This window comes from Gopherus flavomarginatus, chromosome 5, assembly GCF_025201925.1.
Source record: "Gopherus flavomarginatus isolate rGopFla2 chromosome 5, rGopFla2.mat.asm, whole genome shotgun sequence".
NCBI classification, from domain to species: domain Eukaryota; kingdom Metazoa; phylum Chordata; order Testudines; family Testudinidae; genus Gopherus; species Gopherus flavomarginatus.
Genome location: NC_066621.1, coordinates 783,539 through 807,286, shown reverse-complemented (window position 1 = coordinate 807,286; position 23,748 = coordinate 783,539). Strand labels below are relative to the sequence as shown.

At 64.7% G+C, this 23,748-nt stretch overlaps 2 protein-coding genes across 5 annotated transcripts in view; one reads left to right on the top strand and one right to left on the bottom strand.

Annotated features, from left to right (window-relative positions):
• The window catches only part of TLCD3B (TLC domain containing 3B), a 41,121-nt gene extending 19,967 nt beyond the window's left edge, over window positions 1-21,154 (bottom strand). Inside the window, exons 1-2 of one of the 3 annotated variants that reach the window (XM_050952403.1) lie at window positions 21,064-21,154; window positions 7,755-7,879 (exon numbers count right to left, since the gene is read on the bottom strand). In XM_050952403.1, coding sequence (XP_050808360.1) covers window positions 7,755-7,879 — 125 coding nt within the window. In that variant the 5' untranslated portion in view covers window positions 21,064-21,154. Of the gene's footprint in view, window positions 1-6,366; window positions 6,562-7,754; window positions 7,880-19,787; window positions 20,038-21,063 lie in introns of those variants that run through there. The other 2 variants (XM_050952404.1, XM_050952402.1) reach the window with 2 other exon arrangements.
• On the top strand, window positions 20,141-23,105 carry LOC127050853 (uncharacterized). Of its 2 annotated transcripts, none has more exons than XM_050952441.1 (5): window positions 20,141-20,855; window positions 21,865-21,949; window positions 22,029-22,148; window positions 22,344-22,499; window positions 22,800-23,105. In XM_050952441.1, the coding sequence occupies exons 1-5, from the start codon at window positions 20,845-20,847 to the stop codon at window positions 22,923-22,925; spliced, it is 498 nt and encodes a 165-aa protein (XP_050808398.1). In that variant the 5' UTR covers window positions 20,141-20,844; the 3' UTR covers window positions 22,926-23,105. The 2 variants fall into 2 exon arrangements, with proteins under 2 accessions (XP_050808398.1, XP_050808399.1); XM_050952442.1 differs by having other exon boundaries at window positions 20,142-20,320.
• The last annotated feature ends 643 nt before the right edge of the window (window positions 23,106-23,748 follow it).

Sequence of the window (23,748 nt, the reverse complement as noted above, 5' to 3'; positions counted from 1 at the left end):
CCCTCCTCCGGTCCCTGACTGCTTCCCTCCATCCTGTATCCCCCCCCCGGTCCCTGACTGCTTCCCTCCATCCTGTATCCCCCCCCGGTCCCTGACTGCTTCCCTCCATCCTGTATCCCTCCTCTGGTCCCTGACTGCTTCCCTCCATCCTGTATCCGCCCCCCGGTCCCTGACTGCTTCCCTCCATCCTGCATCCCTCCCCCGGTCCCTGACTGCTTCCCTCCATCCTGTATCCCTCCCCCGGTCCCTGACTGCTTCCCTCCATCCTGTATCCCCCCCCCCGGGTCCCTGACTGCTTCCCTCCATCCTGTATCCCCCCCCCGGTCCCTGACTGCTTCCCTCCATCCTGTATCCCCTCCCCCGGTCCCTGACCGCTTCCCTCCATCCTGTATCCCTCCCCTGGTCCCTGACCGCTTCCCTCCATCCTGCATCCCTACTCCGGTCCCTGACTGCTTCCCTCCATCCTGCATCCCTCCCCCGGTCCCTGACTGCTTCCCTCCATCCTGCATCCCTCCCCCGGTCCCTGACTGCTTCCCTCCATCCTGCATCCCTCCCCCGGTCCCTCGACTGCTTCCCTCCATCCTGCATCCCTCCCCTCGGTCCCTGACTGCTTCCCTCCATCCTGCATCCCCTCCCTCACGGTCCCTGACTGCTTCCCTCCATCCTGTATCCCTCCCCTGGTCCCTGACCGCTTCCCTCCATCCTGCATCCCTACTCCGGTCCCTGACTGCTTCCCTCCATCCTGTATCCCCCCCCCCCCGGTCCCTGACTGCTTCCCTCCATCCTGTATCCCCTCCCCCGGTCCCTGACTGCTTCCCTCCATCCTGTATCCCTCCTCCGGTCCCTGACTGCTTCCCTCCATCCTGTATCCCTCCCCCCGGTCCCTGACTGCTTCCCTCCATCCTGCATCCCTCCTCCGGTCCCTGACTGCTTCCCTCCATCCTGCATCCCTCCCCCGGTCCCTGACTGCTTCCCTCCATCCTGCATCCCTCCCCCGGTCCCTGACTGCTTCCCTCCATCCTGCATCCCTCCCCCGGTCCCTGACTGCTTCCCTCCATCCTGCATCCCTCCCCCGGTCCCTGACTGCTTCCCTCCATCCTGCATCCCTCCCCCGGTCCCTGACTGCTTCCCTCCATCCTGCATCCCTCCTCCGGTCCCTGACTGCTTCCCTCCATCCTGCATCCCTCCCCCGGTCCCTGACTGCTTCCCTCCATCCTGCATCCCTCCCCCGGTCCCTGACTGCTTCCCTCCATCCTGCATCCCTCCCCCGGTCCCTGACTGCTTCCCTCCATCCTGTATCCCTCCCCCCGGTCCCTGACTGCTTCCCTCCATCCTGCATCCCTCCTCCGGTCCCTGACTGCTTCCCTCCATCCTGCATCCCTCCCCCGGTCCCTGACTACTTCCCTCCATCCTGCATCCCTCCCCCGGTCCCTGACTGCTTCCCTCCATCCTGCATCCCTCCCCCGGTCCCTGACTGCTTCCCTCCATCCTGCATCCCTCCCCCGGTCCCTGACTGCTTCCCTCCATCCTGTATCCCCTCCCCCGGTCCCTGACTGCTTCCCTCCATCCTGCATCCCTCCTCCGGTCCCTGACTGCTTCCCTCCATCCTGCATCCCTCCTCCGGTCCCTGACTGCTTCCCTCCATCCTGCATCCCTCCCCTGGTCCCTGACTCCTTCACTGCATCCTGCATCCCTCCCCCGGTCCCTGACTGCTTCCCTCCATCCTGCATCCCTCCCCCGGTCCCTGACTGCTTCCCTCCATCCTGCATCCCTCCTCCGGTCTCTGACTGCTTCCCTCCATCCTGTATCCCTCCCCCGGTCCCTGACTGCTTCCCTCCATCCTGCATCCCCCCCCGGTCCCTGACTGCTTCCCTCCATCCTGCATCCCTCCTCCGGTCCCTGACTGCTTCCCTCCATCCTGTATCCCCCCCCGGTCCCTGACTGCTTCCCTCCATCCTGTATCCCCCCCCGGTCCCTGACTGCTTCCCTCCATCCTGTATCCCTCCTCCGGTCCCTGACTGCTTCCCTCCATCCTGTATCCGCCCCCCCGGTCCCTGACTGCTTCCCTCCATCCTGCCATCCCTCCCTCTGGTCCCTGACTGCTTCCCTCCATCCTGTATCCCTCCCCCGGTCCCTGACTGCTTCCCTCCATCCTGTATCCCCCCCCTGGTCCCTGACTGCTTCCCTCCATCCTGTATCCCTCCCCCGGTCCCTGACTGCTTCCCTCCATCCTGTATCCCTCCCCCGGTCCCTGACTGCTTCCCTCCATCCTGTATCCCGTCCCCTGGTCCCTGACTGCTTCCCTCCATCCTGCATCCCTCCCCCCGGTCCCTGACTGCTTCCCTCCATCCTGCATCCCTCCCCCGGTCCCTGACTGCTTCCCTCCATCCTGCATCCCCTCCCCCGGTCCCTGACTGCTTCCCTCCATCCTGCATCCCTCCCCCGGTCCCTGACTGCTTCCCTCCATTCCTGCATCCCTCCCCCTGGTCCCTGACTCGCTTCCCTCCCATCCTGCATCCCTCCTCCGGTCCCTGACTGCTTCCCTCCATCCTGTATCCCTCCCCTGGTCCCTGACCGCTTCCCTCCATCCTGCATCCCTACTCCGGTCCCTGACTGCTTCCCTCCATCCTGTATCCCCCCCCCCCGGTCCCTGACTGCTTCCCTCCATCCTGTATCCCCCCCCCCGGGTCCCTGACTGCTTCCCTCCATCCTGATTCCCTCCTCCGGTCCCTGACTGCTTCCCTCCATCCTGTATCCCTCCCCCCCGGTCCCTGACTGCTTCCCTCCATCCTGCATCCCCCCTCCGGATCCCTGACTGCTTTCCTCCATCCTGCATCCCTCCCCCGGTCCCTGACTGCTTCCCTCCATCCTGCATCCCTCCCCCGGTCCCTGACTGCTTCCCTCCATCCTGCATCCCTCCCCCCCGGTCCCTGACTGCTTCCCTCCATCCTGCATCCCTCCCCCCGTCCCTGACTGCTTCCCTCCATCCTGACATCCCTCCCCCCGGTCCCTGACTGCTTCCCTCCATCCTGCATCCCCTCCTCCGGTCCCTGACTGCTTCCCTCCATCCTGCATCCCTCCCCCGGTCCCTGACTGCTTCCCTCCATCCTGCATCCCTCCCCCCGGTCCCTGACTGCTTCCCTCCATCCTGCATCCCTCCCCCGGTCCCTGACTGCTTCCCTCCATCCTGTATCCCTCCCCCCGGTCCCTGACTGCTTCCCTCCATCCTGCATCCCTCCTCCGGGTCCCTGACTGCTTCCCTCCATCCTGCATCCCTCCCCGGTCCCTGACTACTTCCCTCCATCCTGCATCCCTCCCCCGGATCCCTGACTGCTTCCCTCCATCCTGCATCCCTCCCCCGGTCCTGACTGCTTCCCTCCATCCTGCATCCCTCCCCCGGTCCCTGACTGCTTCCCTCCATCCTGTATCCCTCCCCCGGTCCCTGACTGCTTCCCTCCATCCTGCATCCCTCCTCCGGTCCCTGACTGCTTCCCTCCATCCTGCATCCCTCCTCCGGTCCCTGACTGCTTCCCTCCATCCTGCATCCCTCCCCTGGTCCCTGACTCCTTCACTGCATCCTGCATCCCTCCCCCGGTCCCTGACTGCTTCCCTCCATCCTGCATCCCTCCCCCGGTCCCTGACTGCTTCCCTCCATCCTGCATCCCTCCTCCGGTCTCTGACTGCTTCCCTCCATCCTGTATCCCTCCCCCGGTCCCTGACTGCTTCCCTCCATCCTGCATCCCCCCCCCGGTCCCTGACTGCTTCCCTCCATCCTGCATCCCTCCTCCGGTCCCTGACTGCTTCCCTCCATCCTGTATCCCCCCCCGGTCCCTGACTGCTTCCCTCCATCCTGTATCCCCCCCCGGTCCCTGACTGCTTCCCTCCATCCTGTATCCCTCCTCCGGTCCCTGACTGCTTCCCTCCATCCTGTATCCGCCCCCCCGGTCCCTGACTGCTTCCCTCCATCCTGTATCCCTCCTCTGGTCCCTGACTGCTTCCCTCCATCCTGTATCCCCCCCCCCGGTCCCTGACTGCTTCCCTCCATCCTGTATCCCTCCTCTGGTCCCTGACTGCTTCCCTCCATCCTGCATCTCTCCCCCGGTCCCTGACTGCTTCCCTCCATCCTGTATCCCTCCCCCGGTCCCTGACTGCTTCCCTCCATCCTGTATCCCTCCCCCGGTCCCTGACTGCTTCCCTCCATCCTGCATCCCTCCCCCGGTCCCTGACTGCTTCCCTCCATCCTGCATCCCTCCCCCGGTCCCTGACTGCTTCCCTCCATCCTGCATCCCTCCCCGGTCCCCTGACTGCTTCCCTCCATCCTGCATCCCTCCCCCGGTCCCTGACTGCTTCCCTCCATCCTGCATCCCTCCCCCGGTCCCTGACTGCTGTCCCTCCATCCTGCATCCCTCCTCCGGTCTCCTGACTGCTTCCCTCCATCCATGTATCCCTCCCCCGTCCTGACTGCTTCCCTCCATCCTGTATCCCTCCCCCCGGTCCCTGACTCCTTCCCTCCATCCCTGCATCCCTCCCCCCGGTCCCTGACTGCTTCCCTCCATCCTGCATCCCTCCTCCGGTCCCTGACTGCTATCCCTCCATCCTGCATTCCCTGCCCCGGTCCCTGACTGCTTTCCCATCCATCCTGCATGCCCTCCCCCGGTCCCTGACTGCTTCCCTCCATCCTGCATCCCTCCCTCCGGTGACCCTGACTGCATTCCCCTCCATCCTGCATCCCTCACCCCGGCCTGAGACTGCTTCACCTCCATCCTGTATCCCCTCCCCCGGTCTCTGACTGCTTCCCTCCATCCTGCAATCCCTCCCTCCGGTCCCTGACTGCTTCCCTCCATCCTGCATCGCCTCCTGCCTGGATCCCTGACTGGCTTCCCTCCATCCTGCCTCCCTCCCCTGGTCCCCTGACTCCTTCACCTCACATACCTGCATCCCTCCCCCTGGTCCTCTGGAGCTCCCATTCACTGCATCCCTGCATGCCCTCCCCCAGGTCCCTGACTGCTTCCCTCCATCACTGCATCCCTCCTCCGAGTCTTCTGACTGCTTCCCTCCATCCTGTATCCGTCCCCCAGTCCCCTGACTTGCCTTCCCTCCATCCTGTATCCGCCCCCCGGTCCCTGACTGCTTCCCTCCATCCTGCATCCCTCCCCCGGTCACTGACTGCATTCCTCCTCATCCTGTATCCCTCCCCTGGTCCTGACCGCTCCCTCCATCCTGTATCCCTCCCCCGGTCCCTGACTGCTTCCCTCCATCCTGTATCCGCCCCCCGGTCCCTGACTGCTTCCCTCCATCCTGCATCCCTCCCCCGGTCCCTGACTGCTTCCCTCCATCCTGTATCCCTCCTCCGGTCCCTGACTGCTTCCCTCCATCCTGCATCCCTCCCCCGGTCCCTGACTGCTTCCCTCCATCCTGTATCCCTCCCCCCGGTCCCTGACTGCTTCCCTCCATCCTGTATCCCCTCCCCCGGTCCCTGACTGCTTCCCTCCATCCTGCATCCCTCCTCCGGTCCCTGACTGCTTCCCTCCATCCTGTATCCCCCTCCCCCGGTCCCTGACTGCTTCCCTCCATCCTGCATCCCTCCCCCGGTCCCTGACTGCTTCCCTCCATCCTGCATCCCTCCTCCGGTCCCTGACTGCTTCCCTCCATCCTGCATCCCTCCCCCGGTCCCTGACTGCTTCCCTCCATCCTGTATCCCCCTCCCCCGGTCCCTGACTGCTTCCCTCCATCCTGCATCCCTCCTCCGGTCCCTGACTGCTTCCCTCCAATCCTGCATCCCTCCTCCGGTCCCTGACTGCCTTCCCTCCATCCTGCAATCACCTCCCCCGGTCCCTGACTGCTTCCCTCCATCCTGTATCCCTCCCCCCGGTCCCTGACTGCTTCCCTCCATCCTGTATCCCCCTCCCCCGGTCCCTGACTGCTTCCCTCCATCCTGCATCCCTCCCCCGGTCCCTGACTGCTTCCCTCCATCATGTATCCCCCTCCCCCGGTCCCTGACTGCTTCCCTCCTCCGGTCCCTGACTGCTTCCCTCCATCCTGCATCCCTCCTCCGGTCCCTGACTGCTTCCCTCCATCCTGCATCCCTCCCCCGGTCCCTGACTGCTTCCCTCCATCCTGTATCCCCCTCCCCCGGTCCCTGACTGCTTCCCTCCGTTCCTGCATCCCCTCCCCCGGTCCCTGACTGCTTCCCTCCATCCTGTATCCCCCTCCCCCGGTCCCTGACTGCTTCCCTCCATCCTGCATCCCTCCCCCGGTCCCTGACTGCTTCCCTCCATCCTGTATCCCTCCTCCGGTCCCTGACTGCTTCCCTCCATCCTGTATCCCTCCCCTGGTCCCTGACTCCTTCACTGCGTCCTGGGGTACCTGGCTGAGATGATGACAGCGTCGGCCTCATCCCATTGCAGCCAGGGCAGCCGCTTGAGGCTGTTCTTGGCCAGCAGGAAGAGCCCTGGGAAGACGATGCCCCCAGCCACCAAGGCGTGAAACATCTCTGGTGTGGTGCGGAAGGGAAGGACTCGCACAGACCGGGGTGGGGGATTGGGGGGGAATCAGTGGGGCTGAGATCTGACCTTGCTGTAGCTGGATGGGGGACAGGCCTGGGGGCTGCACATGGTAGTGGGGGTGATGGGGGGCAGGCAGCGGCTGCTTGGATCCAGGCAGCAGCTCTGAGGCCGGCTGTGACAGAGAGAAAGGGTGGGAGAGGGGAGGGAGAGGAGGGGATGGGAGGAGAGGGGGGAGCAGCTGTCAGGCGCTGGGTGGAGGGACTTAAAGGGACAGCAGCGGAGTGTCCTGTGCCGGAGGTGGGATGGAGGGCGGCAGGAAGGGGGGTCACAGCGATCCATCAGAGGGGCATTGGGAATGGGAAAGGGGGTGCAAAGGATGGATGCCAATGGAAAATGAGAGACTGGAAAGGGAGTGGGAGTGCAGCCAGCAGGGGGCGGATGTGAGGGGCATCAGCAGAGCTGTGGGTGAGGGAGTCCAGGGCTTGGACAGCAGGGGGCTGTGGGTCGGGACTGGGGGGCACTGGCTGAGATGTGGGGTAGGGGAGCCCAGGGCAGGGATAGCAGGGGCTCACATTCTAAATTTTCCAGAATCCTGGTGTAAATGCCCCTGGAGTGACACTAATTTACATCAGCTAGGGAACTGGTCCTTTCCCTAATTAATATCCTGCATCAGCTTGGTCCAGCTGTGCCCAGACTGGTTTCAAGTGCCTTGCTCTGGACTGAACAGAAACCAGGATTTAAAAGGGGGTGTTGGGGGGATCAGGCCCCCGGTCGTGGCCAGGCTGGGGCAGGGGTGTCGGGGGCCAGAGAAGGGGAATGAACACACACACACACACACACACACACACACCCCACTTTGGTCTAATCCCGCTGGCACAGGCACAGGCAGGTGGGGATCAAGGTCAAGGCCCAGCTTGAAGGGGTGAGTATTTAAACCCCTTCCTCTCCCTGGGGCAATCAGCTCAGGGCTAATCCCCCCCAGATGGCAGAGTGTCCCCCCTCCCCCCGTGCGCTAAGCCGGCTGAGCCAGTGACCCTGGAGTCACCTCTGGGGTATAGGGGAGACTTCTGAGCCAGCAGCGCCATCTTGTGGCTGAGGGAGAGCCCCCTCTCCAGCACGAGCCGGGGAGAGAACTCAGGAGTCCTGGCTCCCAGCCCCCCCTCCCCTCCCAGAGCCGGGGAGAGAACCCAGGAGTCCTGGCTCCCAGCCCCCCTCTCCTCCCAGCGCGGAGAGCCCAGCAGCCCGTACTTGGCAGCGACGTAGGTGGCTGGCAGCTGGTCCGTGCCCAGGCCCCGGGGGCGGCGCAGCGCCCAGCGCAGGGCGAGGAAGAGGAGGGGGAAGAAGCAGCAGCTGAAGAGGAAGATCAGGGCCATCTGGGAGGAGAAGGAATTTCAGAGCCGTCAGACAGGGGGCGCTGGTGATGCTCTAGCGTCCGAGCCGGGGGGTTCCCCCTTCCCAGCCCCTCCGCGCCCTGAGACCTGCCCCATATCCTGCCCCACAACCACCCCCATGCTCCTCCCCCCCACTCTCCCTGCCCCACAACTACCCCCATGCTGCTCCCCCCAACTCTCCCTGCCCCACAACTACCCCCCCATGCTGCTCCCCCCAACTCTCCCTGCCCCACAGCTACCCCGCCTCCTCCCCCCACTCTCCCTGCCCCACAACTACCCCCATGCTGCTCCCCCCAACTCTCCCTGCCCCACAGCTACCCCGCCTCCTCCCCCCACTCTCCCTGCCCCACAACTACCCCCATGCTGCTCCCCCCAACTCTCCCTGCCCCACAACTACCCCCCATGCTGCTCCCCCCAACTCTCCCTGCCCCACAACTACCCCCCATGCTGCTCCCCCCAACTCTCCCTGCCCCACAGCTACCCCGCCTCCTCCCCACAACTCTCCCTGCCCCACAACTACCCCCCATGCTGCTCCCCCCCACTCTCCCTGCCCCACAGCTACCCCCCATGCTGCTCCCCCCAACTCTCCCTGCCCCACAACTACCCCCATGCTGCTCCCCCCAACTCTCCCTGCCCCACAACTACCCCGCCTCCTCCCTCCACTCTCCCTGCCCCACAACTACCCCGCCTCCTCCCCCCACTCTCCCTGCCCCACAACTACCCCCCATGCTGCTCCCCCCCACTCTCCCTGCCCCACAGCTACCCCGCCTCCTCCCTCCACTCTCCCTGCCCCACAACTACCCCCATGCTGCTCCCCCCAACTCTCACTGCCCCACAGCTACCCCGCCTCCTCCCCCCACTCTCCCTGCCCCACAACTACCCCCATGCTGCTCCCCCCAACTCTCCCTGCCCCACAGCTACCCCGCCTCCTCCCCCCACTCTCCCTGCCCCACAACTACCCCCATCCTGCTCCCCCCCACTCTCCCTGCCCCACAGCTACCCCGCCTCCTCCCTCCACTCTCCCTGCCCCACAACTACCCCCATGCTGCTCCCCCCAACTCTCCCTGCCCCACAGCTACCCCCGCCTCCTCCCCCCACTCTCCCTGCCCCACAACTACCCCCATGCTGCTCCCCCCAACTCTCCCTGCCCCACAGCTACCCCGCCTCCTCCCCCCCACTCTCCCTGCCCCACAACTACCCCCATGCTGCTCCCCCCAACTCTCCCTGCCCCACAGCTACCCCGCCTCCACCCCCCACTCTCCCTGCCCCACAACTACCCCCATGCTGCTCCCCACAACTCTCCCTGCCCCACAACTACCCCCATGCTGCTCCCCCCAACTCTCCCTGCCCCACAGCTACCCCGCCTCCTCCCCACACCCCTCCCTGCCCCACAACTACCCCCATGCTGCTCCCCCCCACTCTCCCTGCCCCACAGCTACCCCGCCTCCTCCTCCCCCACTCTCCCTGCCCCACAACTACCCCCATGCTGCTCCCCCCCACTCTCCCTGCCCCACAGCTACCCCGCCTCCTCCCCCCACTCTCCCTGCCCCACAACTACCCCCATGCTGCTCCCCCCAACTCTCCCTGCCCCACAGCTACCCTGCCTCCTCCCCCCACTCTCCCTGCCCCACAACTACCCCGCCTCCTCCCCCCACTCTCCCTGCCCCACAACTACCCCCATGCTGCTCCCCCCAACTCTCCCTGCCCCACAGCTACCCCGCCTCCTCCCCCCACTCTCCCTGCCCCACAACTACCCCGCCTCCTCCCCCCACTCTCCCCTGCCCCACAACTACCCCCATGCTGCTCCCCCCAACTCTCCCTGCCCCACAGCTACCCCGCCTCCTCCCCCCACTCTCCCTGCCCCACAACTACCCCCATGCTGCTCCCCACAACTCTCCCTGCCCCACAGCTACCCCGCCTCCTCCCCCCACTCTCCCTGCCCCACAGCTACCCCCCTCCTCCCCCCACTCTCCCTGCCCCACAACTACCCCCATGCTGCTCCCCCCCACTCTCCCTGCCCCACAACTACCCCCATGCTGCTCCTGCCCCCCAACTCTCCCTGCCCCACAACTACCCCCCATGCTGCTCCTCCCCCAACTCTCCCTGCCCCACAGCTACCCCGCCTCCTCCCCCACTCTCCCTGCCCCACAACTACCCCCATGCTGCTCCCCCGAACTCTCCCTGCCCCACAGCTACCCCGCCTCCTCCCCCCACTCTCCCTGCCCCACAACTACCCCCATGCTGCTCCCCCCCACTCTCCCTGCCCCACAACTACCCCCCATGCTGCTCCCCCCAACTCTCCCTGCCCCACAACTACCCCCATGGCTGCTCCCACAACTCTCCCTGCCCACAGCTACCCGCCCTCCTCCCCCCACTCTCCCTGCCCCACAGCTACCCCGCCTCCTCGCCCCCACTCTCCCTTGCCCCCAACTACCCCCATGCTGCTCCCCCCCACTCTCCCTGCCCCACAACTACCCCCATGCTGCTCCTGCCCCCCAACTCTCCCTGCCCCACAACTACCCCCCATGCTGCTCCTCCCCCAACTCTCCCTGCCCCACAGCTACCCCGCCTCCTCCCCCCACTCTCCCTGCCCCACAACTACCCCCATGCTGCTCCCCCCCAACTCTCCCTGCCCCACAGCTACCCCGCCTCCTCCCCCCCACTCTCCCTGCCCCACAACTACCCCCATGCTGCTCCCCCCCCACTCTCCCTGCCCCACAGCTACCCCGCCTCCTCCCGCCACTCTCCCTGCCCCACAACTACCCCCCATGCTGCTCCCCCCCACTCTCCCTGCCCCACAGCTACCCCGCCTCCTCCCCCCACTCTCCCTGCCCCACAACTACCCCCATGCTGCTCCCCCCAACTCTCCCTGCCCCACAGCTACCCTGCCTCCTCCCCCCACTCTCCCTGCCCCACAACTACCCCGCCTCCTCCCCCCACTCTCCCTGCCCCACAACTACCCCCATGCTGCTCCCCCAACTCTCCCTGCCCCACAGCTACCCCGCCTCCTCCCCCCACTCTCCCTGCCCCACAACTACCCCGCCTCCTCCCCCCACTCTCCCTGCCCCACAACTACCCCCATGCTGCTCCCCCCAACTCTCCCTGCCCCACAGCTACCCCGCCTCCTCCCCCCACTCTCCCTGCCCCACAACTACCCCCATGCTGCTCCCCACAACTCTCCCTGCCCCACAGCTACCCCGCCTCCTCCCCCCACTCTCCCTGCCCCACAGCTACCCCGCCTCCCCCCCCCCACTCTCCCTGCCCCACAACTACCCCCATGCTGCTCCCCCCCACTCTCCCTGCCCCACAACTACCCCCATGCTGCTCCTGCCCCCCAACTCTCCCTGCCCCACAACTACCCCCCCATGCTGCTCCTCCCCCAACTCTCCCTGCCCCACAGCTACCCCGCCTCCTCCCCCCACTCTCCCTGCCCCACAACTACCCCCATGCTGCTCCCCCGAACTCTCCCTGCCCCACAGCTACCCCGCCTCCTCCCCCCACTCTCCCTGCCCCACAACTACCCCCATGCTGCTCCCCCCCACTCTCCTGCCCCACAACTACCCCGCCTCCTCCCCCCACTCTCCCTGCCCCACAACTACCCCATGCTGCTCCCCCCAACTCTCCCTGCCCCACAGCTACCCCGCCTCCTCCCCCCACTCCTCCCTGCCCCACAACTACCCCCATGCTGCTCCCCACAACTCTCCCTGCCCCACAGCTACCCCGCCTCCTCCCCCCACTCTCCCTGCCCCACAGCTACCCCGCCTCCTCCCCCCACTCTCCCTGCCCCACAACTACCCCCATGCTGCTCCCCCCCACTCTCCCTGCCCCACAACTACCCCGCCTCCTCCCCCCACTCTCCCTGCCCCACAACTACCCCCATGCTGCTCCCCCCAACTCTCCCTGCCCCACAGCTACCCCGCCTCCTCCCCCCACTCTCCCTGCCCCACAACTACCCCCATGCTGCTCCCCCCCACTCTCCCTGCCCCACAACTACCCCCATGCTGCTCCCCCCAACTCTCCCTGCCCCACAACTACCCCCATGCTGCTCCCCACAACTCTCCCTGCCCCACAGCTACCCCGCCTCCTCCCCCCACTCTCCCTGCCCCACAGCTACCCCGCCTCCTCCCCCCACTCTCCCTGCCCCACAACTACCCCCATGCTGCTCCCCCCCACTCTCCCTGCCCCACAACTACCCCCATGCTGCTCCTGCCCCCCAACTCTCCCTGCCCCACAACTACCCCCCATGCTGCTCCTCCCCCAACTCTCCCTGCCCCACAGCTACCCCGCCTCCTCCCCCCACTCTCCCTGCCCCACAACTACCCCCATGCTGCTCCCCCGAACTCTCCCTGCCCCACAGCTACCCCGCCTCCTCCCCCCACTCTCCCTGCCCCACAACTACCCCCATGCTGCTCCCCCCCACTCTCCCTGCCCCACAGCTACCCCGCCTCCTCCCGCCACTCTCCCTGCCCCACAACTACCCCCATGCTGCTCCCCCCCACTCTCCCTGCCCCACAGCTACCCCGCCTCCTCCCCCCACTCTCCCTGCCCCACAACTACCCCCATGCTGCTCCCCCCAACTCTCCCTGCCCCACAGCTACCCTGCCTCCTCCCCCCACTCTCCCTGCCCCACAACTACCCCCATGCTGCTCCCCCCAACTCTCCCTGCCCCACAGCTACCCCGCCTCCTCCCCCCACTCTCCCTGCCCCACAACTACCCCGCCTCCTCCCCCCACTCTCCCTGCCCCACAACTACCCCCATGCTGCTCCCCCCAACTCTCCCTGCCCCACAGCTACCCCGCCTCCTCCCCCCACTCTCCCTGCCCCACAACTACCCCCATGCTGCTCCCCACAACTCTCCCTGCCCCACAGCTACCCCGCCTCCTCCCCCCACTCTCCCTGCCCCACAGCTACCCCGCCTCCTCCCCCCACTCTCCCTGCCCCACAACTACCCCCATGCTGCTCCCCCCCACTCTCCCTGCCCCACAACTACCCCCATGCTGCTCCTCCCCCCAACTCTCCCTGCCCCACAACTACCCCCCATGCTGCTCCTCCCCCAACTCTCCCTGCCCCACAGCTACCCCGCCTCCTCCCCCCACTCTCCCTGCCCCACAACTACCCCCATGCTGCTCCCCCGAACTCTCCCTGCCCCACAGCTACCCCGCCTCCTCCCCCCACTCTCCCTGCCCCACAACTACCCCCATGCTGCTCCCCCCCACTCTCCCTGCCCCACAACTACCCCGCCTCCTCCCCCCACTCTCCCTGCCCCACAACTACCCCCATGCTGCTCCCCCCAACTCTCCCTGCCCCACAGCTACCCCGCCTCCTCCCCCCACTCTCCCTGCCCCACAACTACCCCCATGCTGCTCCCCACAACTCTCCCTGCCCCACAGCTACCCCGCCTCCTCCCCCCACTCTCCCTGCCCCACAGCTACCCCGCCTCCTCCCCCCACTCTCCCTGCCCCACAACTACCCCCATGCTGCTCCCCCCCACTCTCCCTGCCCCACAACTACCCCATGCTGCTCCCCCCAACTCTCCCTGCCCCACAACTACCCCCCATGCTGCTCCTCCCCACACCTCTCCCTGCCCCACAACTACCCCCCATGCTGCTCCTCCCCACACCCCTCCCTGCCCCACAACTACCCCCCATGCTGCTCCTCCCCCAACTCTCCCTGCCCCCCACAACTACCCCCCATGCTCCTCCTCCCCCAACTCTCCCTGCCCCCCACAACTACCCCCCATAATCCTCCTCCCCCAACTCTCCCTGCCCCCCACAACTACCCCCATGCTCCTCCTCCCCCAACTCTCCCTGCCCCCCACAACTACCCCCCATGCTGCTCCTCCCCCCAACTCTCCCTGCCCCCTACAACTACCCCCCATGCTGCTCCTCCCCCCACTCTCCCTGCCCCACAACTACCCCCATGCTGCTCCTCCCCCCAACTCTCCCTGCCCCACAACTACCCCCCCATGCTGCTCCTCCCCCCACTCTCCCTGCCCTACAACTACCCCCATGCTCCTCCTCCCCCCAACTCTCCCTGCCCCACAACTACCCCCCCATGCTCCTCCTCCCCCCAACTCTCTCTGCCCCACAACTACCCCCATGCTGCTCCTCCCCCCCAACTCTCCCTGCCACACAACTACCCCCCCATGCTGCTCCTCCCCCCAACTCTCCCTGCCCCCTACAACTACCCCCCTATGCTGCCCCCCCCACTCTCCCTACCCCACAACTACCCCCATGCTGCTCCTCCCAACTGTCCCTGCCCCACAACTACCCCCCATGCTGCTCCCCACAACTCTCCCTGCCCCACAGCTACCCCGCCTCCTCCCCCCACTCTCCCTGCCCCACAACTACCCCCATGCTGCTCCCCCCAACTCTCCCTGCCCCACAACTACCCCCCATGCTGCTCCTCCCCACACCTCTCCCTGCCCCACAACTACCCCCCATGCTGCTCCTCCCCACACCCCTCCCTGCCCCACAACTACCCCCCATGCTGCTCCTCCCCCAACTCTCCCTGCCCCCCACAACTACCCCCCATGCTCCTCCTCCCCCAACTCTCCCTGCCCCCCACAACTACCCCCCATAATCCTCCTCCCCCAACTCTCCCTGCCCCCCACAACTACCCCCATGCTCCTCCTCCCCCAACTCTCCCTGCCCCCCACAACTACCCCCCATGCTGCTCCTCCCCCCAACTCTCCCTGCCCCCTACAACTACCCCCCATGCTGCTCCTCCCCCCACTCTCCCTGCCCCACAACTACCCCCCCATGCTGCTCCTCCCCCCACTCTCCCTGCCCTACAACTACCCCCATGCTCCTCCTCCCCCCAACTCTCCCTGCCCCACAACTACCCCCCCATGCTCCTCCTCCCCCCAACTCTCTCTGCCCCACAACTACCCCCATGCTGCTCCTCCCCCCCAACTCTCCCTGCCACACAACTACCCCCCCATGCTGCTCCTCCCCCCAACTCTCCCTGCCCCCTACAACTACCCCCCATGCTGCTCCCCCCCCACTCTCCCTACCCCACAACTACCCCCATGCTGCTCCTCCTCCCCAACTCTCCCTGCCCCACAAGTACCCCCATGCTGCTCCTCCCCCCCAACTCTCCCTGCCCCACAACTACCCCCATCCTGCTCCTCCCAACTGTCCCTGCCCCACAACTACCCCCCATGCTGCTCCCCCCCCACTCTCCCTACCCCACAACTACCCACATGCTGCTCCTCCTCCCCAACTCTCCCTGCCCCACAACTACCCCCCCATGCTGCTCCTGCCCCCCAACTCTCCCTGCCCCACAAGTACCCCCATGCTGCTCCTCCCCCCAACTCTCCCTGCCCCACAACTACCCCCATGCTGCTCCTCCCCACACCTCTCCCTGCCCCCTACAACTACCCCCCATGCTGCTCCTCCTCCCAACTCTCCCTGCCCCCCACAACTACCCCCCATGCTGCTCCTCCCCCCACTCTCCCTGCCCTCCACAACTACCCCCATGCTGCTCCTCCCCACACCTCTCCCTGCCCCACAACTACCCCCCATGCTCCTCCTCCCCCCCAACTCTCCCTGCCCCACAACTACCCCCATGCTGCTCCTGCCCCCCAACTCTCCCTGCCCCACAAGTACCCCCATGCTGCTCCTCCCCTCCAACTCTCCCTGCCCCCTACAACTACCTCCCATGCTCCTCCTCCCCCCCACTCTCCCTGCCCCCCACAACTACCTCCCATGCTGTTCCTCCCCCCCCACTCTCCCTGCCCCCCACAACTACCCCCCATGCTGCTCCTCCCCCCCAACTCTTCCTGCTCCCCACAACTACCCCTCATGCTGCTCCTCCCCCCAACTCTCCCTGTCCCCCACAACTACCCCCCATGCTGCTTCCCGCAACTCTCCCTGCCCCACAACTACCCCCCATGCTCCTCCCCCCCACTCTCCCTGCCCCCCACAACTACCCCCCATGCTCCTCCTCCCCACACTTCTCCCTGCCCCCTAGAACTACCTACCCATGCTCCTCCTCCCCCCAACTACCCCCCATGCTCCTCCTCCCCCAACTCTCCCTGCCCCCTACAACTACCTCCTCATGCTCCTCCTCCCCCCAACTACCCCCCCATGCTCCTCCTCCCCCAACTCTCCCTGCCCCACAACTACCCCCCATGCTCCTCCTCCCCCCCACTCTCCCTGCCCCCCACAACTACCCCCATGCTACTCCTCCCCCCAACTCTACCTGCCCCACAACTACCCCCCATGCTCCTCCTCCCCCCAACTCTCCCTGCCCCCCACAACTACCCCCATGTTCCCCCCAACTCTCCCTGCCCCCCACAACTACCCCCCATGCTGCTCCTCCCCCCAACTCTCCCTGCCCCCCACAACTACCTCCCATGCTCCTCCTCCCCCCCAAATCTCCCTGCCCCCCACAACTACCCCCATGTTCCTCCCCCCCAACTCTCCCTGCCCCCCACAACTACCCCCCATGCTGCTACTACCCCCCATGCTCCTCCTCCCCCCAACTCTCCCTGCCCTCACAACTACCCCCTATGCTGCTCCTCCCCCAACTCTCCCTGCTCCCCACAACTACCCCCCCATGCTGCTCCACCCCCCAACTCTCCCTGTCCCCCACAACTACCCCCCCATGCTGCTCCTCCCCCCAACTCTCCCTGCCCCCCACAACTACCCCCCATGCTCCTCTTCCCCCCAACTCTCCCTGCCCCCCACAACTACCCCCATGCTCCTCCTCCCAACTCTCCCTGCCCCCCACAACTACCCCCATGCTGCTCCTCCCTCCAACTCTCCCAGCCCCCCACAACTACCCCCCATGCTCCTCCTCCACCCAACTCTCCCTGCCCCCCACAACTACCCCCCATGCTCCTCCTCCCCCAACTCTCCCTGCCCCCAACTACCCTCCCATGCTCCTCCTCCCCCAACTCCCCCTGCCCCCCACAACTAACCCCCATACTGCTCCTCCCCAACTCTCCCTGCCCCACAACTACCCCCCCATGCTGCTCCTCCCCCAACTCTCCCTGCCCCACAACTACTCCCCCATGCTGCTCCTCCCCCCAACTCTCCCTGCCCCCCACAACTACCCCCATGCTGCTCCTCCCCCCAACTCTCCCTGCCCCACAACTACCCCCCATGCTCCTCCTCCCCCAACTCTCCCTGCCCCCCACAACTACCTCCCATGCTGCTCCTCCCCAGCTCTCCCTGCCCCACAACTACCACCGCATGCTGCTCCTCCCCCAACTTTCCCTGCCCCACAACTACCACCGCATGCTGCTCCTCCCCCCAACTCTCCCTGCCCCCCACAACTACCCCCATGTTCCCCCCAACTCTCCCTGCCCCCCACAACTACCCCCATGCTGCTCCTCCCCCCAACTCTCCCTGCCCCCCACAACTACCTCCCATGCTCCTCCTCCCCCCCAAATCTCCCTGCCCCCCACAACTACCCCCATGTTCCTCCCCCCCAACTCTCCCTGCCCCCCACAACTACCCCCCATGCTGCTACTACCCCCCATGCTCCTCCTCCCCCCAACTCTCCCTGCCCTCACAACTACCCCCTATGCTGCTCCTCCCCCAACTCTCCCTGCTCCCCACAACTACCCCCCCATGCTGCTCCACCCCCCAACTCTCCCTGTCCCCCACAACTACCCCCCCATGCTGCTCCTCCCCCCAACTCTCCCTGCCCCCCACAACTACCCCCCATGCTCCTCTTCCCCCCAACTCTCCCTGCCCCCACAACTACCCCCATGCTCCTCCTCCCAACTCTCCCTGCCCCCCACAACTACCCCCCATGCTGCTCCTCCCTCCAACTCTCCCAGCCCCCCACAACTACCCCCCATGCTCCTCCTCCGCCCAACTCTCCCTGCCCCCCACAGCTACCCCCCATGCTCCTCCTCCCCCAACTCTCCCTGCCCCCAACTACCCTCCCATGCTCCTCCTCCCCCAACTCCCCCTGCCCCCCACAACTAACCCCCATACTGCTCCTCCCCAACTCTCCCTGCCCCACAACTACCCCCCCATGCTGCTCCTCCCCCAACTCTCCCTGCCCCACAACTACTCCCCCATGCTACTCCTCCCCCAACTCTCCCTGCCCCCCACAACTACCCCCATGCTGCTCCTCCCCCCAACTCTCCCTGCCCCACAACTACCCCCCATGCTCCTCCTCCCCCAACTCTCCCTGCCCCCCACAACTACCTCCCATGCTGCTCCTCCCCAACTCTCCCTGCCCCACAACTACCACCGCATGCTGCTCCTCCCCCAACTTTCCCTGCCCCACAACTACCACCGCATGCTGCTCCTCCCCCCAACTCTCCCTGCCCCCCACAACTACCCTCCCATGCTCCTCCTCCCCCAACTCCCCCTGCCCCCCACAACTAACCCCCATGCTGCTCCTCCCCAACTCTCCCTGCCCCACAACTACCCCCCCATGCTGCTCGTCCCCCAACTCTCCCTGCCCCACAACTACTCCCCGATGCCACTCCTCCCCCCAACTCTCCCTGCCCCACAACTATCCCCCCATGCTGCTCCTCCTCCCAACTCTCCCTGCCCCCCACAACTACCCCCCATGCTCCTCCTCCCCCCAACTCTCCCTGCCCCCAACTACCCCCCATGCTGCTCCTCCCCCCAACTCTCCCTGCCCCCCACAACTACCCCCCATGCTGCTCCTCCCCCAACTCTCCCTGCCCCCCACAACTACCCCCCCATGCTCCTCCTCCCCCCAACTCTCCCTGCCCCCCACAACTACCCCCCCATGCTGCTCCTCCCCCGAACTCTCCCTGCCCCCCGCAACTACCCCCCATGCTGCTCCTCCCCCAGCTCTCCCTGCCCCCCACAACTACCCCCCATGATCCTCCTCCCCCCAACTGTCCCTGCCCCCAACTACCCCCCCATGCTACTCCTCCCCCCAACTCTCCCTGCCCCCACAACTACCCCCCCATGCTCCTCCTCCCCAACTCTCCCTGCCCCACAACTACCCCCTATGTTCCTCCCCCCAACTCTCCCTGCCCTCCACAACTACCCCCCATGCTGCTCCTCCCCCAACTCTCCCTGCCCCACAACTACCTCCCCATGCTCCTCCTCCCCCAACTCTCCTTGCCCCACAACTACCCCCCCATGCTGCTCCTCCCCCCAACTCTCCCTGCCCCCACAACTACCCCTATGCTCCTCCTCCCCCCAACTCTCCCTGCCCCCACAACTACCTCCCCATGCTGCTCCTCCCCCCAACTCTCCCTGCCCCCCAACTAACCCCCATGCTCCTCCTCCCAACTCTCCCTGTCCCCCACAACTACCCCCCCATGTTCCTCCTCCCCCAACTCTCCCTGCCCCCCAAAACTACCCCCCCATGCTCCTCCTCCCCCCAACTCTCCCTGCCCCCCACAACTACCTCCCCATGCTCCTCCTCCCCCCAACTCTCCCTGCCCCCCACAACTACCCCCCATGCTCCTCCTCCCAACTCTCCCTGTCCCCCACAACTACCCCCCCATGTTCCTCCTCCCCCAACTCTCCCTGCCCCCCAAAACTACCCCCCCATGCTCCTCCTCCCCCCAACTCTCCCTGCCCCCCACAACTACCTCCCCATGCTCCTCCTCCCCCAACTCTCCCTGCCCCCCACAACTACCCCCATGCTGCTCCTCCCCCAACTCTCCCTGCCCCCCACAACTACCCCCATGCTCCTCCTCCCCCCATCTCTCCCTGCCCCCTACAACTACCCCTCCCATGCTCCTCCTCCCCCAGATCTACTCCTGCCCCTCCTCTCTCCCCTGCTCGCCATCCTATTTGCATATATTTGCATGCGTTAAACACCCAGCCCCTCATTGGCTCCTGACTTTGCCCCCCGCTGCCCCTCCCCTTGTGCAGGTATTTGCATACACGACACAGGGCGCGGGCAATTGGTGCAGAAATCTGCATCTCATTACCTCACGCGCCTGCCCTGCCTAATTTGCATGTGCCTCCATCGTAGATTTGGGACACTAGCTAATTAGCGTATTTGCATACACGCCGAAGCTACTAATGACCTAATTTGCATATTATCAATTCGTGCATACTAATTACACGTAGGAGGCCCCGCCCACTTCCAGCTATTAAGTGTCTTTCGGCTGAATAATTGTGCATGTAATTAGCCCGCCCCTAATGAATAATCAATGAGGCGACTCCGGGTGACGCACCCCCTCTCCCGTGTGAAGGGACACCTGCCCGCGCCGCCGCCTGCAGTGCGCATGCGCTCCTCCGCCGGGCGGCAAGGGCGCGCGCCCGGAGCTCCAATGCGCATGTGCCTTTGGCGCGGGCTGCAAAGGGCCCGGCGCGAGGGTGCGGAGCAGTTAACGGTCGTTCTGTTCTGAGCATTCCAGTGAGCCCGCCTTCGCGCCGGACCTTCTGATTGGCTGCGGCGGCGAGCCAATGGGGATCCGCGGAACGGCCGTGTTGCTGGGCAGCGTGGAAGGAAGACGGGGTGAAAGGGAGATTCTGGTTGGCTGTGGGCGAAGGGCTCTGGACGCGATGAGAAGTGGCCGACGTTTCTAAGTCACAGTGATGTAATTAACGGGGGGCCATGTACTGGGGCGGGGCCCGGCCAACGAGGCCGCGGCCATGCGTTGAGGAAAGCTGGATATGCCTGGATAGTGGGGGAGAAAATTCTGCACTGTGATTGGTTGGCCCTATTGACCAATCCGAGAGCAGTCAATGTACCCCCCCCCACCCCCAGTCTCTGATTGGCTGGATGTTTTCGGCCAGACCCCTCGCTGCAGAGAATATACCCCCGCCGCCCCACCCCCCGGCTCTCTTGGTTCCTGATTGGCTGAGGGCTCTATCCATTTGGAGATCAGAGGATTCATCTCAGGGCCGAAAGCGCAATCCCTGATTGGCTGGGCGGTCAGCCAATTGGCGAATAAGGATTACACGTTGTTTCCTCATGCCTCTGGCTGGGAGCCACTGGCCAATCAGAGCAAAGGAGGTGTCAGCGTCGTCAGGCCAGTCATGACATGCGGGTGATTGCCACGCCCCTATGGTCTCTATGGTTACCAGCAGCCAGCCAGTGAGATGTCGTGCCTAGGCCCAAGGGGGTGATGGGTCTCTGCGGCCACTTCCAATGGACTGAGGCCTTCCCACGTGCTCGCCTCTGGCGGGGTGAGGCTATTTCCGGTAACTGCAGCCCCCCGCCCCCGCAGTGCTTTCTTTCCCATTTACAGGACTTACTTCCGGTGCAAAGTCGGCTCCTCGTGTCGTCACTTCCGGAAGCCCTCGCCTCAGAGCCCTTTAGTTCCTCGTGTGGCCCCGTAGCGCCGGCGGGGCGGGGCGGGGCGGGGCTGCCTGCGCCGTCGCTTATGGCAACAGAGGGTCGCGCGCGAGGAGGGCGGGGTGTCGCGGGATGTCGCGGCGGCGAGCGGGTGAGCGGCGTGTTCGGGGGACTCATCAATATTCATGAGCTGGGTTTGGTGCTCATCAATATTCATGATATTAACGGAGTCGATCGTGGCCTAACCAATATGCATGAGACGTCAATCATAAGGGGCGGGTGTTTTGAATAATTCGCACAATTTGGAATGTCAGGTAGGGCGGGGCAAACAGTCTCATACATTAGTTACTATTAATGAAGGAGGTGGGGCCCCAGTCAATGAATATTCATGAGGAGCTGGTCTCTACCAATCATGAGGGTTATTAATATCAGTTAAGCAGATGACTGCACTGTCATGCAGTACAAGAGTTTGCATGTTAATGAGGGTGAGGCCCAGCCTCCAGCAGGGCCTCGCTCGCAGGTGCTGAAGCCCCGCCCCCGGGTTGGACTGTAGTCAGTAGGTTTCAGAGTGAACCATGTAGCTGGGGGCAGCAACCTGCTGCTCTGGGACCTGCGCTGGGTCATTCCCTGCCCAGGGGTTGGGGTTGGGGTGGATTGGTGGGGACAGTAGGTTTGGGGATGGGGGTGAGCTCCAGTGGGGCAGCTTAAGGGGGCTGAGTCCTTCCTGGGGTGGCTCTGATCTGTCTATCTTTCTGTCTCAGATGTGGGATCTGGCATCCATGTGGCACCCTAGGAGCGAGCAGAGACCCCAACCTCTCTGGTGGTTCCCTCAATCCAGGAATGGCTGTAAGTCTCCCCTCCCCCGCTGCCTCCCCCTCCCTGTGTCTCCCCCCAGGCTCTCTGACCTGCTCTCTCCCTGTTGTAGACCGCCACACCGAGCCCCTCCAGCTTCCTCCTCCTGCCCCTCCCAGCCATTGTCTTCATCTCTGTGGCCACCTACCTGCTCCTCCTGCTCCTCATCCTTGCGCTGCGCCACTGCCTGCTGGTAAGGGGGCACAGATGGGGGGCAGAGGTCTGTAGTGGGGAGGGATATGGTGGAGGAGGAGGCAGGGTGGATATGGGGGGGATATTCAGGGGGTCACAGGTGAGGTGGGCCTAGGGGGTCAGAGCAGGACTGGGCAGGTCAGCTGTGGGGAGGGGGCGAGTTGGCCCTTCTATCTCTCACCCTCCCTCCCCCCAGGCCCGTGGACTCTGCACTGACTGTTGCTGGTGTGAGAAGGGGATGCTGGGAATGCTGGGGGGGCCCTCCCACTGCTGCCTGGCCTGTGCTGAGGCATGCGACTGTGCCCCTCCCTCCCTCACCCGCTGCCTGGAAACCTGCTGTCCCGGATGCCAGGTGGGTGACCCCCAAACCCTTTGGGGTACTGGCCCCATTACATATTCTGGGGCAGGTAGTCCTGTAGATAAATGTCCCTGTGGTGGGTAGTGAGGGTTTACAACTCTCTAGTAAGTAACCTGGGAGCGTAGTCCTGCAGATTAACATGCCCATTAAATATCTTGTGGTGGGTAGTCCTGTGGGCTATAAGCCATTGGTTACCATCAGCCTGCAGCTACCTGCCACATAACAGCCACTCTTTAATATCGTGGAGCGAGTCATCCTGCAGGTTAACAGCCCCATTTTTCTCTCTCTCTGCAGGGCTGGGAGCTCAGCACCTGCCCCCCTTTCCCTCGCTGCTGCCCCCTCTGCGACTGTGCCTGTGCCTACCAGCCCCCCGACTGCCAGAGCATCAATTGCATCTGCTTTGAGGTCAAACTGCTCTGAGGGGAGCCCCGCCAGGAAAATCAGGGGACTTCCCCATTAGAGACTCTGACTGGCGTGTATTCACTACTGCTGGATTGTGGGGATCCCCTGCTCCCCAAGTGGGGTGATCCCTTCCTGATTTCGTTACACAACCCCCAATATTTGTAACTTCCACTTTTATAATAAAGCAGCTTTGAGATACCTCGCCGTGTCTGTCTGCTTTTGGGTGTTGGTGGATCAGAACATCCATGAAAACATTCTGGCCATCAGATTTTCCAGACTGTCTACTGCACTCAGGCCAAATCCGGGAGATATAAGCCATCATGGCTATGCTTGGTCCAGTAACCGCTCCCCCTCAAGTAGCCCTGGAACCCCTCTGTGACGGGTTGGATCACAGACCCCCCCCCCACCTTGGGAGCTACCACTCAATGTGCCAAGACCACTTCTGACCCTGCTTTCCTGCCCTGGCAGCTTAGGACTCCAGCACCCTGCCTGGTTTGAGCCAGACCCTCTAGCTGTGAACCATGTCCCCTGACAGCTGCAGGTTTACCTGAAAGCAGCTCACAGAAGTGTGCTTGTCTTTAGCACTCAGATGCCCAACTCCCAATGGGGTCTAAACCCAAATAAAGCCGTTTTACCCTGTATAAAGCTTATGCAGGGTAAACTCATGAATTGTTCACCCTCTATAACACTGACAGAGAGAGATGCACAGCTGTTTCCCCCCCAGAGTATTAACACATACTCCAGGTTAATTAATAAGTCAAAAGTGATTTTATTAAATACAGAAAGTAGGGTTTAAGTGGTTCCAATTAGTAACAGACAGAACAAAGTCAGTCACCAAGCA

What these genes read in the sequence shown, in the direction of transcription:
- LOC127050853 (XM_050952441.1), top strand. An exon ending in CCCTCAATCCAGGAATGGCT is followed by an intron (nt 21,950 to 22,028) that starts GTAAGTCTCCCC and finishes TCCCTGTTGTAG; the next exon opens with ACCGCCACACCGAGCCCCTC. An exon ending in CGCTGCGCCACTGCCTGCTG is followed by an intron (nt 22,149 to 22,343) that starts GTAAGGGGGCAC and finishes CCCTCCCCCCAG; the next exon opens with GCCCGTGGACTCTGCACTGA.